The following is a 15,787-nucleotide window of genomic DNA, read 5'->3' as shown; positions in this document are numbered from 1 at the left end:
CTCAGGGGAGAGAGAAAAGCACATCACTTTTTAATGAACTCAACATGTTACTGCAGGACTTTTCAATTCCATTTAATTGGGGGTCTGTGTCCAAAAAAAGCCTTTCAATGGCAAAGTTTTAACTCATACCAGTCAAAAGTAGTATCGTCATCATCATCATTAAGGTTCTTTGGGCAATTAAATATATTAATTTATCCCATCACAATAGGGTGGGGGATTGGTCCTGAGCCTCTTACTTCATCTCTTCAATTGTAAAACCTCTTTCCATTTCCAAAATTGTCTTTTCAGATACTTTGCATTCCCTGTTCAGGTGCTGTTCTCAAGTGCTCTACACACAGATTCAAGTAGAGGACTCTTATTCACAACCAAAAGCTGGATTTTCCATAGCTATGCTACCAGAATAACAGTATGCACAGCTGAAGGGTCAGGGCAAGAAAGTAAAAGTAATCATTGTTTTCTGATCCTCTCTAGACACTTCTCCAAAACAATTACTTCTTGTTATGTCACATAAAATACTGAGAAAGACAACACAATGTAACTGGAGACATGACACTAATCCATATGAACCAGTAACTGGAAATAAACTGGACAAGCTCAGCAAAATTTTATCCATAAATATCTCAGTGAGCCCTCAACAATTAGCCTTTCATACATTTTACCTTGGGGGTTTTTTTGCAAATTACTATATAAATTGAGATATAAATTTGGTCAAAAACATACCTCGAAGACAACTCAGATTTTACATCCTTTTTGCATTGCTCTTCATGCTGAAACTCATATATGAATTTCCCTACCTGGTTTTCATACTCTGTTGTGCTGTAAGTGAATCATCAAAGAAGATACTATTTTATTTTATTTTATGGGTTTTCTGACCAGGGTATTGAAGGGGTCATGGTTACTGTGGGACCTCATCAGCTGTTTGGTGCAATTTGGAAAGTGGGAACTGCAGAAGAGGAGAGTTAACAAGCTGTCAGAGTAAACAGGGCCTTCAGGCCCGAACTCTCCACCAAGGACAATGTAGAATCCTGGAATGGTTTGGCTTGGAAGGGACCTTTAAAGATGACCTGATGTCAACCCCCCTGCCATGGGCAGGGACACCTTCCACCAGAGCAGGTTGATCAAAGCCCCATCCAGCCTGGCCTTGAGTATTTCCAGGGATGGGGCATCCACAGCTTATTTGGTCAGCCTGTGCCAGGGCCTCACCACCTTCATCATGGAAAGATTTCTTCCTTATGCCCACTCTAAACCCACCTTCCCTTAATTTAAAAGGATTGCCTCTTGCCCTGACACTACAGGCCTTGGTAAAAAGTCCTGCCATCTTATAAGCCCTCTTTAAGTACTGAAAGGCTGCAATAAGATCTCTACATAGTAAGGACAGAGACATACTAAGAATTATTGTATTTACCAATAAGCCACAATTCACTGCATGCCTTACAAAAAAATAAAATGAATCAGGTAAAACTGACTTTTAAAAGGGGTACTGTGTATCACCAAATATACACTGCAAAACAAACAGTCTTGAATGTCCAGAGCCTTGAAAGCTTCCTTCTGTACACTGCCCAAGTGACCTGCAGCCTGGAGTTAATTTACAAATATATTCTCACACATTCAGGCACTCACAGAGAGCTGCTGACTTGGCAGCGCTGGGGACAATTAATTACAGAAAGTGCTCAGTAAATAAATGTTCCATTGGAGTTGCTTCCTTTGTTCTGGCGACAAACCACGCAAAGAAGGTCGCATTCGAATTCCACTTCAACCACACATCCAGATAATTCTCCTTCCTTTAATGCAGGGGGAAGTAAGGAAGATTTACTCATCAGCTCCCTATTTTGGAGGAGTGCAGACTGCACTGGAAGAATCTCATTCTACTGCAGGTAGCTTATGGTTTGAGTTAGACCTGTTTGTGTGCAGAGCAGGGATGTTTCCTGCCTGTTTCCTGCCCAAGGAGGTGACAGGCAGCTGTGTGTTCTGAGGGGAGCATGTAGGAAAGGTGCTGAAGAGGGGAAGCCACTTGTGTAACGAGAAAATAGGTTCAAGGACCTGCAGGAACACTTGAACAAATACAAGCACTTCCGAGGGTCTCCCCGACCAAACCTCACAAGTTTAACTTTTATGAATCAAGCTGTCAGTCATGTAAAATGAGTTTGGCTATTAATGAAAAAACAATAAATGTACAATAATGAGGAAATGACCTAATGGACCGAGGCAGATTGACTTAATTTGTTATTAATTAACTGCCCTTAGGAGAAACTGTAGAGGGAGTGGCCAAACACCAGGATAATGGTTAACAGAATACCTTCAATAAATGAGATTTTCATTTTTGGCGTGCTCCAGGAGGAACTGAGGAAAAAAAAAATTAAAAGATGCTGTTCTCTGCTTGCTGGCAAGACTGTTGGTACAAGTCACTGCTGATAAATTAAATTAAAGCCCGCGTGCAGAAGCATTTAATCAGAAAGAACAAGTGAACAGAGTGAAACACTATCAGCCTTGTTTTGCTCTCGTCCTGGCCTTTATACTCAAACTGTTCTTAGCTACTTCTTTTCTATAATTACATTAATTACCACATTTTAGGGAGAAAAATAACCCTGAACAGCAATTACAGCTTCAACAAGGGTAACAGAAATGTTACTAAATAAAGAATATCACTATGGAGAGTTCCACGCCTAGGAGAAGCTGCATCATCTACAATTTCCCTTGGCTATTAAAAGTCTCCTGCAATATAACCAAAGATTTCTTTATAACTGCATTTATGCCCTCAGCAACAGCAAAGATGCAGAAACAGTATGCTCACCTATGTTTTCTCTTCATCTGTTGAACACTTCCGTTTAAACAACAGATTCTAAAACTGACATGAAAATATTTTCATTCCTGTTCCCCTTCTACCAAAAGAAATTTGCCCATGGCCAAACCCCTCATCACACTGACCTGCCTACCTTGCCAGTGTCCAATTCACAAGCTCACTGCCCTCTGCTCTCCAGCCCACCTGTCATTCTCAACAAATGTCCTCTACAAGCCTTCCTTTGCCATACCTTGTCTGGGATTGCTTCTTTCTTCCACCTCATTTCTAACTTCCTCACCTCTCACCCCTTGCTCTCTGAAAAGACCTCTTTCCTGGAAGCGATTTTCTTACATGAAGTCAGGCAGAACACTGTCCAACTTTGTGCCCTGATGAGTGAGGGGTGAAATAAAGACTGGGGCATTTGTGTATTGCTTGGACACCACTGAGAAAATTCGGCACAGAAAACTTTCCAAATTAATGCCCATGCACTAAGGTCATTTCCCATTTCCTTCAAAAAACAGAAAAGTGTTTTTCAAAAGAGCAATTTGTACCAGAGACTATTCTCAGAGGCTCAAATTAGCTCTTTCATGTTTTCCATTCCAGACAAATACACTAAAGCTTTCTTGACATTAGGTCTCTTCAATCAACTGCTCTAGTCTCTATCAATGGATTTTATTTATAAATAAAGCAGATGTAATAACTGCTACCCTAAGAGGCAAAAAGGCACTCATCTAATTTGTGTAGTCATGTTTTTGTTATCCTGTGTTCTGTTGCTCCATCTCCACTATGCAGGCTTCCACTGAACAAAACAGGATTTTTAAGAGGCAGAAGAATCAGATGTGCACCCACCCAGAAAAATATGGCCTGTTCTGTCAACATATTGAGACCTCTCCAGAACATCCTGCTTCCAATATCCAAATACAGGCTTCTTCATGTTTGCAACATTAGGCTAGATTAGGAGCCCAAATAAGATAAAATATTAGGAGGAGATACTTTGGGAAATACTAAAATGGCACAGGCAGAAACTGGAAATTTTAGCAGGATGAAAACTGCTAATGGGGACAAAGAACAAAACCTCACTCGCCTCCCACATACAATGGGAGGCTGCCCTGGAGCATGGAGCTACACCCAGCCAAACATTTCTGAATCAAGCAGTGAGAGAGTAAGTTTTATTTAAAAATTAACACAGAACAGATTTTCATTCCAATGAATTAGGAAGCCAAAATCAAAGCATGTAGAGCTCGAATGCTGGGAAAAGCAGCAACTGTCAGAGAACATACACAGCACCATGGAAAGATCCTGGAGTGATCTGGGCTACTGGGTGCTGGCTCTAAATGCCAGCTAGAACATGAGGGGCACTCACAAAAGGATAACCTTTCCTTATGGGATTGGGAAGTAGGCAGCCTTCATAACGTGGTCCACCTCAACTCCATTTTTCCACTTCTTTCATGAAAAAAACATTAAACCTGTCTATGACTGTGATGGTTTGACCTTGGTTGGATGACAGGTAAGGCTGCTCTGTCACTACCCTTCTCAACTGGCAGGGGAGAGAAACTGTAAGGAGAGGCTCATGAGTTAAGGACAGGGAGAGGTCACTCACCCACTACCAATCATGGGCAAACCAGACTGGATGTGGGGAATTTAACTGAATTTATTACCAGCCAAAATCAGAACAGCATAACAACAAGTAAAACCTTCTCCCCATTCCTCTCTCTTTCCTGGACTCTACTTCCTCTCCCCCAGCAGTGCAGGGAGACAGTAATGGTGTTACAGTCAGTCCAGCACAGGTTACCAAAACCTGGCCATGCAAACCCAATACACCCCACACTACCCTGCCTCTATGAGTCACATATTTAAGAATTATCATTAAAATCCACATTCACCACACAACCTTCAACATCAACAAAACAAACCAACTAACCAACCAAACAAAAAAAAAATTCCCCCCCCCAAAAGATCAAAGTAACATTATCACAGCACCAAACAGAAGCAGATAATTTACACAAAAACCATCCCTTGCCCCTTCACCATAATTACAACAAAAATTCTCCACGATCATTCCACTCTCTAACATTGTTCAGTCCATATTTTGCTCTCTACCATCCTCCATTACTATTCTTATCTCAAATTCCTCATATTCCCAGGTTTTGGCACCAAAAAGACCGGTTTCTCCTTCTATCCAATTAGAATTGTACATGTTGGTAGGCTAAGCCACTGCTTTAAATCCTTGCAGGTTTGGTTTTAAGGAACTGCAGTATTATGGATCTACTTTCAGTACTCCCTAAGACGCTTTAAAATAAGTTCACAAAAATTTTCATTAAATTAATAAAAAAAACAACGTTCAGCTTAACTCGACAATCATGTGAACATCTCCCATAGTGAGGAAAGCCATAGCTGTCCAACACATTAAATACAGGAAACTCCTCTGAAAAACAGACTTACAATGGTGTTGCAGAGTTTGTATTGCTTGTAGGTGCCCACGCACACGATGGCCGTGGCCCTCTGGGGCTGGGGCTGCCCCTGCAGGGCCTGGGCTGGCACAGGGTCACTGCTCTGGAACAGACTTGGAGAGGCAGGAAAGGATGGTGACTGATAAACTGAGGGTCCCAGGACCTGATGTCCTGCCTGAGGCCCACTTGCTTCTTGATAAAGGTTCCCATGCTGGACTGGAGGCCCAGCTGCTTGGCTGTAGGGGCTCAGGAGGCTGGGGCTCGGGTGGAACACGTGGCTCCTCGAGGACTGGCGCTGCCTCCGGAGTTTCTGAGGCTGCTGACCAGTGTCAGTTTGTAAAGGTAAAATGTATGGCACTTTCCCATATCCATACTTTCCCGGGCCAATAGGATTTCTGTTTCTGCTCCTGAAAAAAGAGAGAGAGAAAACAGTTAGTGAATCCATAAGCGAGGGAGTAGTTCGATATTTATACCTGACCTGTCATTTGTCAGAGTTATTCACTGCAAAGCAACAGGTAACCAGAAATTTCAACCTGTTTTCTGGAAAATATGTTCAAGATGTAGTCTTGCTTGATACATTGGGAACCTCTGAAGAAGTCTACTGGTTCAACTAAATTCTGGGCCCTCTTTGGCCAAGAGTCACATGGAAGTCACTGAGTATCAGCTCCCAAAGGCTGAGGGTAAGGTGTGGTATAAAACAGCAGTTTGGAGTGAGGTGGTGGTTGCTCTTTTGATCCCCAGGACTCTGCTCTAAAATGGAAATTCAGAGAATCCAAGCTGTATACTGCTATAATTCATAACCATGTTCCAGAAGGGCTTGAGATAGATAACAGCAGAAAATCCCTACTGAGGATTTGAGTAATGACAGAAGAAAATTTGCATTCAGCATGGCAAAGATCATTAAACATTTTGTATCCATTCTAAAGGTCTCCTGTGGTTCTGTTTCATTTGCTACTTAAGAAATAAAAATGGAAACAGAAATAAGAATAAGGAACATAAAAATATTACTGAAAGACCTCTGGAAAACATGACAAATGCAGGAAAATATTCTTATTATGTTACACAGATGATTTTCTCTTCTATGGCCAGCAGATTTACCCATTTTTTTAAAATATGCAAAGTGTGGATTTCCAATACATTTAATTCCTAAGTCGTGACACCTCAGTTTGTTGTCAGGATAAAAGCCCACCTTTCACTGTCCCTTACCAAAACATTCCCAGGAGCTGACAGCCCTGAGCACTGACCACCACGTTTCAGGTCTGCTCTCCTGCTCACAGATCTCACTTACTGAAAACTCTGTATTTTGGGCCATGTTACACCCGTACCAGCAGTCTCAGGCAGCTGGGATGCCATCTGAGATATAAGAGATATAATAAATAACAAATTAAGGCAATTTGCCTTGGTCCATTAGGTCATTTCCTCATAGCAACATAGTGGACTCAGCCTGGAGTCTCAGCTCCAAATTGCAAGTGAAGAATCAAAGAATTAATTATACCACATTTGGGTCTCACCATTTAAGGGAGGTAATCCTGGAATTTTATCTGCCAGCAATAGGCTCATTTGCATTTGCTTTTCTTCTCAACCTGTGCAGCTCAATATCACACCAGGCCCTGATTTCTAATGCCACAGTCTGAAGAATAAGTTGGCAAAAAATTATTTCTTCCAGTTCAGAGCAACGTGTGAATACAGTTATTTTGGGTAACCTTTGCAGCTCAGGAAGGGAGACACTGATAAAGGAAAGTAATTTTCTTTCTGTCCATTAAATTATATCTATATTTTAAATATATATACAAAATAGACTTGAACTGCAGTGAAAACCAGAAGTTATAAAGTGACATACTTATTTTCTAGAAACTGAAGTGCTACAGATGTCACACAGACACCAGATCAAAAGGGACCTTTCTTTGGGTTTGTTTTTTCTAGGGTTTGCTTTCTTCCCAAGTCTTCCATTCTCTTAAGATTCTTGTTACATGGGAACCCTGGAAGTAATTTACTTCACATTCTGGCCTTATGGCCACGTGGGGCTTTTAATCAATCTTCCTGGCTCAAGATGTGTGAACAAGAGTGCTGACTTGCCCTGGCAGATAAGAGACCAGCACTCTTGAAGTGTTTATTCCCCTTAATCTGCTCTGACCGTGACAGTCATTGTCGAGGCAGGGCTTTGGTAGTTACAGTGCAGAGCAGAGCTTTTGGCATTAAGGCAGGGAAAGGAAGGTTTCCTGTAAGTAAACAGGAGAGGAAAGAAAGAGAAATTATGAATGGGAATATTTCAGAAGTTTAGACTAAATCCAGTTTGATTTAAATGAACACAGTTTTATTGTTGTGTTTTGAGGGGGTTTTTAATGGGTAAATAAATTGATTCCCCCTATGTTGCTGATATTTTTAATTTTTAATGTAACTCTTCATTTCTGAGCAAGAGTAAAACAAACAAACAATCTTTCTGGAGATTCCTAGTCATATTCTACAGTTTGGTATCAGTTCCCATTAAGCATCTCAGATTTTGGAGCAAATTGGTTCATCTTTGAAAACAGATACAACTTCTTTTCACTTGCTCCAGTCTCTACATGATTTGTACAGAGAGTGGTTTTCTTCTCAACATGAGCACACCAGTTTCCAAGTGTCTGAGATATGAACCTGGGCAACAACCCCTGACACTGAGCAAGTTGCTGCTGCATGGCAGGGAGCAGAGATTATGGGAGGTGGACAAGGGGTGGCAGGTCAACTGAAACTGGCCTTTTGAAGGGATCATCTACAGTTTTACTGGCATTTTTCATCAACAGGAAGAGAAAGCTGCTAATAACTGAGCACCAAGCCATGGGCAGAGCTCATGGGAGGAATATGCCTCTGTCACAGATTTCTGAATGCCAAATTAAACAAGCACTAGCCTCTTCCAGAGAAGAACACCAAGATGTATTGTTTGGGAAAACTGCTGCCTGGCAAACGAGGACAGGTCATGCAAAAGGTCAAAAATGAGACTGATGTTTGTTACGCTCCAGTACAGAGTCATGAATCAGAACTGGAAAGAACTGAAGGACATGCAAGAAATGGTGACATGAACTTGGACTCTTCAGCCTGGAAAAAGAATGCTGAGATGGGCACAGTATCCTTAAACATAGAATTACCAGTGTCTGAAAGAAGGACTCATGGCTGAAGGCAGTAGGGGTCCAAAAGCTGCTGGAACTTCATCAAATTATTTGCAAAAATGAGAAAATATTGATTTTGAAGGTATTAAATTTTTTTTCTTGTAAAATGGTTGGTCACTGCAACAAACATACAGCAACAACACAAGGAAGTGAAAGCAGTAACAACATTCTTGCTGTTAAGTTCCTGCCTCATCTTGGCTTCTTCTCCTAAACTCTAACTTGGAAATGTTTCTGATGTCCCCACTGATGAGGAACTGAAGCACCATTTCTGGAGATTCTGGAACATCACATTGCTTTCAACATACTAATTTTGAAAACAAAGTGCAACACACAACCTCGAATTATTAACACTTTTATCGGTGTTCATGCATTCATTTAAACCAGGATTGCCCAGACTGAAACTATTCTGAACACTGTTTTGCCTTAAAGCATCTTTTATTCACACTTGGCAACATCCTGACAAATTAGGAATGCAGTTTGTTGCACTGTAATAAAGAGGCTTGTAAAAATAGCTTAGTGTTAATTAACTTTTATAATTCTTGGGGATTACCAGGTAGAATTTATAATGTCATGCAGCAATGAGGGAGAAAGTGAGATATGTTATGTTGGTCTATACACAATGAGAAAACAGCAGGGAAAGAAGAACCATGGAGAGGAAAGGAGAAGGAAAATTAGACAAAATCTACATTAGCTTACTAATCAAAATTAAACCAAGCTTGCTGACACTGTTTGCTTTATGCTGAATCCACTCAGCTTTGGTCTGCTGGTAGAAGACAGACATAGGCCAAGCCCTGCTGGCTTGTTAAGAATTTTCAGTTGCCAGCAGGGCTTATTCTTGCCTGTCATTCATTATGATTACCTAAATTCATTCTCAGCCACATAACTCCCTCCTCCCCACAGCATGGCTTGGAAGTTCCTCCTTTTTTTTTTTTCGTTTTTAAAATGCACACTATCATAAGCCAGGTCAGAGTTGGGATGCACTCTCATTTAGTGTAATGGGTAAAGGAGGAAAAAAGCATTAGCAAGTAAAACCCCTGGCCTTGTGCCTACTTAGCCAGTCCTAAATTAGAGTGAGGTTACACTGCATTAGTCTTTGCATACCCAGCTATGCTAAAAACCAAGTTATCCTTCTTAAAGTAGCAATGGTTAAGAAGAGCATTTGAGCAAGATGTTGAGTATGTGTTGCTGCAGAGTGATGTTGACTGTTTGAATCACAGTCAACAACTCTCAGACAAACTCTGAAAATTCAACTTGAGCAAGATCTGAGTTTTAGGCTCCAAATTTTAGACAGCTTTGACAAAGCTTTTCCAGCGTGGTGTTAGATTCTGCCTTCACAAGTCCATGCTTCCCCAGTATCAACAGAAATAATTACAAGAGTTTGGTAGCAGAATTGAACCCCATATTCCTCCCACAGCACAATTCCTAAAACATCTGTATTTAGAAAGGATTCTAATACATTTCCAAAACCTGCAACATGCTGCACCACATGATCAAGGATATGACTGTGTCAGTGCAAACTCTTCACACAGCCTCTAAGAAAACAGCAATAATAAATAATGCTCAGGTTCCTTCTGATAAACCAAGTCCCTGCAGGGCTGATATTATTTAGAGATGGATTTACTTAGGTATTGAGCACCAATCATGAGAATGATTGGAGGGTTGAATTCCAATGAGAAGTCAACCACTGGCACTAAGGTACAAGCACTGCCACGCTCAGAACTGAAGCAGTTAAAGTAACACTTCACTTCTCATTTAACTGGACAATAAACAGTTAAAAATCACAAGAAACTCAACTCCCAGAGAGGAGAAAACACCAACTGTTTGAAACACAGGTGACAGGAAAGAGAAGCCTGGGACTTTACTCTGCAGGACTACCCCGTGTTCCTCCTCTGCGTGAATCCAGCGCGTTCCACACATGCTGGAGCCCTCAGGAAGTTACCAATTACCTTCCACATTAATCTTTCCAAAAGCATTCCCCTTTCCAGCTGAACCAAATATGACTGCATTAGCAAAACAGCCCTGCTAATTTTCCATTGCCTGTAAATTCATGTTGATAGCCAGAGATTTAAGAGGTCTGTCAGGTGTGCTGCCTTCTCAGAGCCCCCACGGTCCTTAGATGTGCAGAGACAGTTTAGGACTGGGGACAGTTATGTTCATACCCCACATCTGTTTCACTTAAACACAAGTTCCTCCTCCTAGTTCAGCCAAATCAGCTCAGGTAAAGAAATGACATGCTCTCAGGTTTCACTTATGCCAGGCCAGTTAATTATACATGAGGGCTTTTGGCTGCAAATCTTTCTGTCAGTCAGATTTTCACTACTGCTGATCCATTCAGGTAAATAAAATATTTAATGTAGGACAAGCCTTTCATTTCATTGCTTCTGATAAAAAGATATCAAACAGTGATTGTCTACAATACTTTGCACGAGGAAAGGTCCTAAATATCCCTTCAAGAATTAGAAACAACAGAAAGGAAGAAATATCAGAAAGCAAGGATAACTAAATCTCACCAGCTCCATCAGCTGTTCGTCTCTCTGGCTAAACTGTGCAGTATATCAAATAAACACAATAATAAAAAGTTTTCCAGTTTTTCACTGGAGTGAAGAAGAACAAGAGAGAATAAGAAGAGGAAAAGAACTATTCAATAATATTTGCAGTCAGTTAGGATGAAAAGGGGGAAAAAATGTCACCAAGAATAGAATTATCATCTAAAGGCAAATTACTGCCTCCCAGAAAAACGTATGTAGAAAAGCATTCAGTGTTTCATGTCAGACCACAGCCAGCAGACATCTCTGATCTCTTGTGTTCATCTCAAGCAGAGGGATAACAGCTGTTTAACACAGACCTGGCAATGTCCTTCCTTTGGGTATAATTCTCACAAACACCTGCACCTCACTGACTGCTCAGACAAATCTGTTTAGCACTTTGATAACAAAAATGATGGGCCCCTTTCAACTTAAGCCAACCTAAATATATTCTTTAATTCAAAAATACATGTGCCCAGACAGGTATGAAAATGAGGTTTTGTGCTATTAATGTAAGGGTTATAGCAAGCATTTTAAAATTATTATCACTATTATTAGCTAGTATTCTTGGTGTTCTAATTTTTAACTTCTCTCATGATGAGAGCATGTCAGCTGCAAGTAGTGAGAACTGGCCCTTCTTAGCACATTTGCAGTGTCAAAAAGGAACTGTGCTGTAGTACCTTTCCTAATTTTAGCCATCAGCACACGTGTGCCCTAGCAAATAAATGCACTGCCACTGTCTCATAGACCTCATGCTAAGAACAATGCTTTGAACCTCAAGTGGTCTTCAAGAAGGAAGCACTTTTGGAGCTGGATATTTATATTGAATAGAAACCCTCTTTGAACCAAGGATATCCAGTGTCTTTAAGATACACAGGTAAGATTACAAATTTCCTGGGCCTCCACCTCTTCTCTTAAGTGCTCTTTACAAAGTCTCTCTCCAACATATCTTTTTCATTTTTTCCCTTTTTCCATCACTTCCTCTCTCCTCACATTTCTCCCTCTGTTCTCTAAACAGAGGTTCCCCTGGCTCACCTCCAGATGAAGCATAACTCGTTTGCTTTTTCTTCTGATGTCTGACAGAATAAAGAATGTATTTTCATGAGCTTTGTAGCATTTCATTCATCTTATCTCGTAGTATCAAAGTACTTCCCTTGTAAATGAAAAACTGCAAGGGTGAACATTAGCAAAAACACTCATTTATGACACCAAGGAAGACTTGTACTGTTGGAAAGTTTCCTTAGAATGAACATGAAAAAACTGCCAATTTCCCACATTTTCAATGCACAACCTTTCCCTGTTTCTCCAGGAGTAATGTAATGCTCTGGGAAGGTAACAGTTTCACCAGGGATGAGAAGAAAAAAACTGCACAAGAACTGTAGATATTCTTTTCAAAACTGTCTATTGGCAGAAATAATTTCACAAGCAGAGGAAGATGGTTTCCTTCCCTGTTTGCCCAGTCACAACAACCGCACTAACAAAAGACAACAAAATCTTCCCACAGATCATCAGACAGAGTGAAACCAACACTTAGACCTTTCTCTTGATCTTGCTGAGAGTTTGGTCGAGTTTGAAGCTTTTTTCAAAGGTTCCTTTACCAGGAATCCTGTCCAGGAATTAACATGTAAGTCCTTTAATAAACCCAGGAAACTCATCTCCTCAGTAAGCTCAATCCAACCGCACCCACAGGCTGACCTGGCTCTGCGTGCCCAGGCCCCAAACAAACTTTCTCCAGGTTCTTGCCCATCCTTCTCACTGGAATTAAGCAGCTGCCCTATAATCTGTTCCCTGAAGTGTTGCTGGCCGTGTTTTTGTCCCATCATCACAGCAATCAATCCACCACCAGCACCTACTCATGCTGAACTTAACAGTGACCAGCAGAAACAGAGGCTTTCTGTGCAAGACCAAGTGGAAGAAAAGGCAGAAGAGAGGTTACAAATATGATTTATAGCTTTATTTCCCAATATTCCATGTTATTTACCACTGCAAAATGTCGTTTAAATTACACTGATTTGTGCTTTTGCATTGCAGTTATTCATTTCTATTTCAAAAAATGCTCCAAAACTGCAGTTCTTTGATTTCAAGTAGAAAATTCGTTCTAAAGGAGCTCAGTCCCCTTAGATCCCCATCAAAGCTCTTCAGCTTAAATTTAAGCCCTACTGCTCATCATGGTTTTAACAGGATTGCTTGTTAGCAGGCAAAATCCTCTATAACTAAATCAATTACATACATTTTAACTTCATTAAATCTATTTCCGTGGGTAAGTATTCCCAATTTAACTTAATATTTTAGGTCATAGAAAATATCTTTTAAGCAGCACTACATAATTGTAATTAATTGACAGGTTTTTAATGACACTACCCATTTACAAACAGTTCAAGTATTTAAGTTGCCTTGATTTTGTTTCTGAAGAACCAAAAATGACTTATTAGCTCTTCCTGTCAGCAATGCAGCTATTGAAATAGCACTCCAATATTTAAAATGTAATAAAGAAGAAAAATAAAGGGAGATGGAGAAGTCCTTGCAGACACAAAACTTCAAATGGGAAAAAACCCTGGCCCTACTGGTATAAGTTTCTGTTAACAGAATAAGTATGGGCATTTATTTTTTCATGTACTTTATTTTTTCTTATTAGTCCTAAATAGTATCCTTAAAATAATTTCAGATACTTATTTTTAACCCCTGGCATTTCCTCCATAATTCAGAACTGTAACTGGCCTACAACTGTCCTAGTCAATCATTTACTTTCCAGCCCTCCTACTGCTTTTAATTCTATTTCATGTTTTATATATTTTTAGGCACTAAGTTAACAAGGTTTACTTTAAAAAGACTGTCCAGCATGAATTTTTTCCCCTTTTTCTTATGTTTAAGTCACAAAATAAACTGTGTTACCCTATTCATAACTGCTGCTGAGTTTACATCTTCAGAGTATTTTAGCAGATTCTTTGACAAGAATCCTTTTTAAGAAAAATGAATGATTTACTGGATCTGGATATATTTCTGGATCTGGATATATTTCCATCTACTCAAGAAGGAGAGCTCTGAACAGTCAGGTTGCTTCCCACCAAAAGCCACCCTGTATCCCCTCCCAGCACTGCCCCAAGCCCTGTGCAGCTCTGCATTCCACAGACTCACTTTTCACCAGCTCCAAATCAATCTGGAGAAAATCACTTAAACATGAATGAAGGAGGGGAGCTCTCAGACTCTGTTTTATATTATGGACATGCATGGCTGTCTGCTCACTGACCTAGAAACCAGCCCTAAAGCAGTGAGCAGATCTCTCTGATATCCCTGTCCAACGTCTGGTCACAAGAGCTGGACCAGCCCTTCCAAGGGGGCATCAGCCACTGGGAAGCAGGGCCAGCACCACAAACTTCTTCTGCCACACCAGAGCACCTTGTTCAGCTTCATCAGCACCTTGCAGGGCACTTCATTCAGTGTAGGCATTCACTTCATCTGACTGATTGTCATTAGCATTAACTAAAAGAAAGGAACTAACTCCTTTGGTTTATGTCTTTGGTAACTTCGGTGACCACACCAGGATTTGTGGATATGCACTGCCTGCCATGTCACATAGGAGTATTAAAATTATTGTGAGCATAGCTGTCTCAAAAATTTTCACTGTTAGAATTCACAGAGCAAGCAACCACACCTAAAAAGTGCTTCTTCTGTAGGAAAATGGATTATACCACACTATATCACAAACGTTCTCGTTTCTACATCATATTAGGGGTAAAAATATTTTCATTTTTATGGGAAAGCAGAATTTATGAATAATCTCACTAAGAAAACTGCCTCTTTGGAACAGGTTTAATTAATGGGATGTGGACTGTCTTAAATGAAATTTTCCATCCTCAGAGACCACCACTAATGCCCCAGTTCAGCACAGTTGCAATATGCCCAGTACAATAACTTACTATATTTGGTTTTGCTGTTCTCCCAGCAAGTGCTATATAACCTCATTTATGTCACTCAGCTCTGAGAGAGATTCCAAAATTTGAACCCAAATACTACAGTCCTCTTTTTCTCTGAGTTCAATAATACCTCTGATCCTCTTAGCTTCATCTTTAAGACTTGAATGAATCCTGTAGCCATGCAGTTGGCAGGTAAACCAACAGAAATTCAATGCAAAGAACCTCATAGTTCTGCTGAGATGCATTACCAATGTGATGGGAGTTTTGCTGTGTCTCCACCCCTCACTGACTGGGCAATAATTCCCTGGTAAAATGCACTGTCTCCACCTGACTGAACACCAGCAGTGTTCTCACTTCTCCTCCTTCAGTCAGCCCAGCTCAGGAAGGGTTGAACTGTTCAGAGTAAGCCTAAGAAAGCTTCTGGGGTGGCTTGCAATTATAGCACCATGTTAGGGTTTTATTTTTGGTAATACTATTCAAAGCACACTCACAGTAGCATAATAAAAACTGATATTAATTCAGTAATAAGTGAGACCTGGAGGGATTAATACCCAGATGAGAAGTGTGACAGCATGAAGTCAGCCTGAGGCCACAACTACCCCAGCTAGCTACTCATTTTGGGAGGAAATACCTCATGTGATCATTACTGCTGTTAGAATCTGTTTGGAATTTTATTCAGAAGGAAACTAAGCATCTTTCTCACATGGCTTTAAATCCCCCAAGTGCTACCAAAATGAATTTTTTGATTACCACCACAGCTCTTAGATTTCTTCTCAAAAATTTATCCTCAGAAAGGGATGCCATCCTTCTCTATCTTCCTTCTGTACACACATCAACCTGTAATAAGCTTTAATAACCATGCTGGGTTTGGGGTTAAATGCACGACATTTTCATTGCATGAGAGAAATAATGAAAGGAGGGATGGCTAAGTACTTGAGCTGGGTTTCACTCCAGATACTAAGAAAAGCAAACACTC

At 40.4% G+C, this 15,787-nt stretch overlaps 1 protein-coding gene across 5 annotated transcripts in view; it reads right to left on the bottom strand.

Annotated features, from left to right (window-relative positions):
• Positions 1–15,787, bottom strand: part of THSD4 (thrombospondin type 1 domain containing 4) — a 304,090-nt gene that overhangs the window by 207,529 nt on the left and 80,774 nt on the right. For all 5 annotated transcript variants that reach the window (XM_051796399.1, XM_051796397.1, XM_051796396.1 and 2 more), the window contains one exon: positions 5,222–5,636. In XM_051796399.1, coding sequence (XP_051652359.1) covers positions 5,222–5,636 — 415 coding nt within the window. The remainder of the gene's footprint in view (positions 1–5,221; positions 5,637–15,787) is intronic.

This window comes from Manacus candei, unplaced genomic scaffold (genome assembly GCF_025592945.1).
Source record: "Manacus candei isolate 608988 ecotype Guabito, Panama unplaced genomic scaffold, ASM2559294v1 h1tg000046l, whole genome shotgun sequence".
Lineage (NCBI taxonomy): Eukaryota > Metazoa > Chordata > Aves > Passeriformes > Pipridae > Manacus > Manacus candei.
This window is presented reverse-complemented; position numbering and strand designations above follow the sequence as displayed.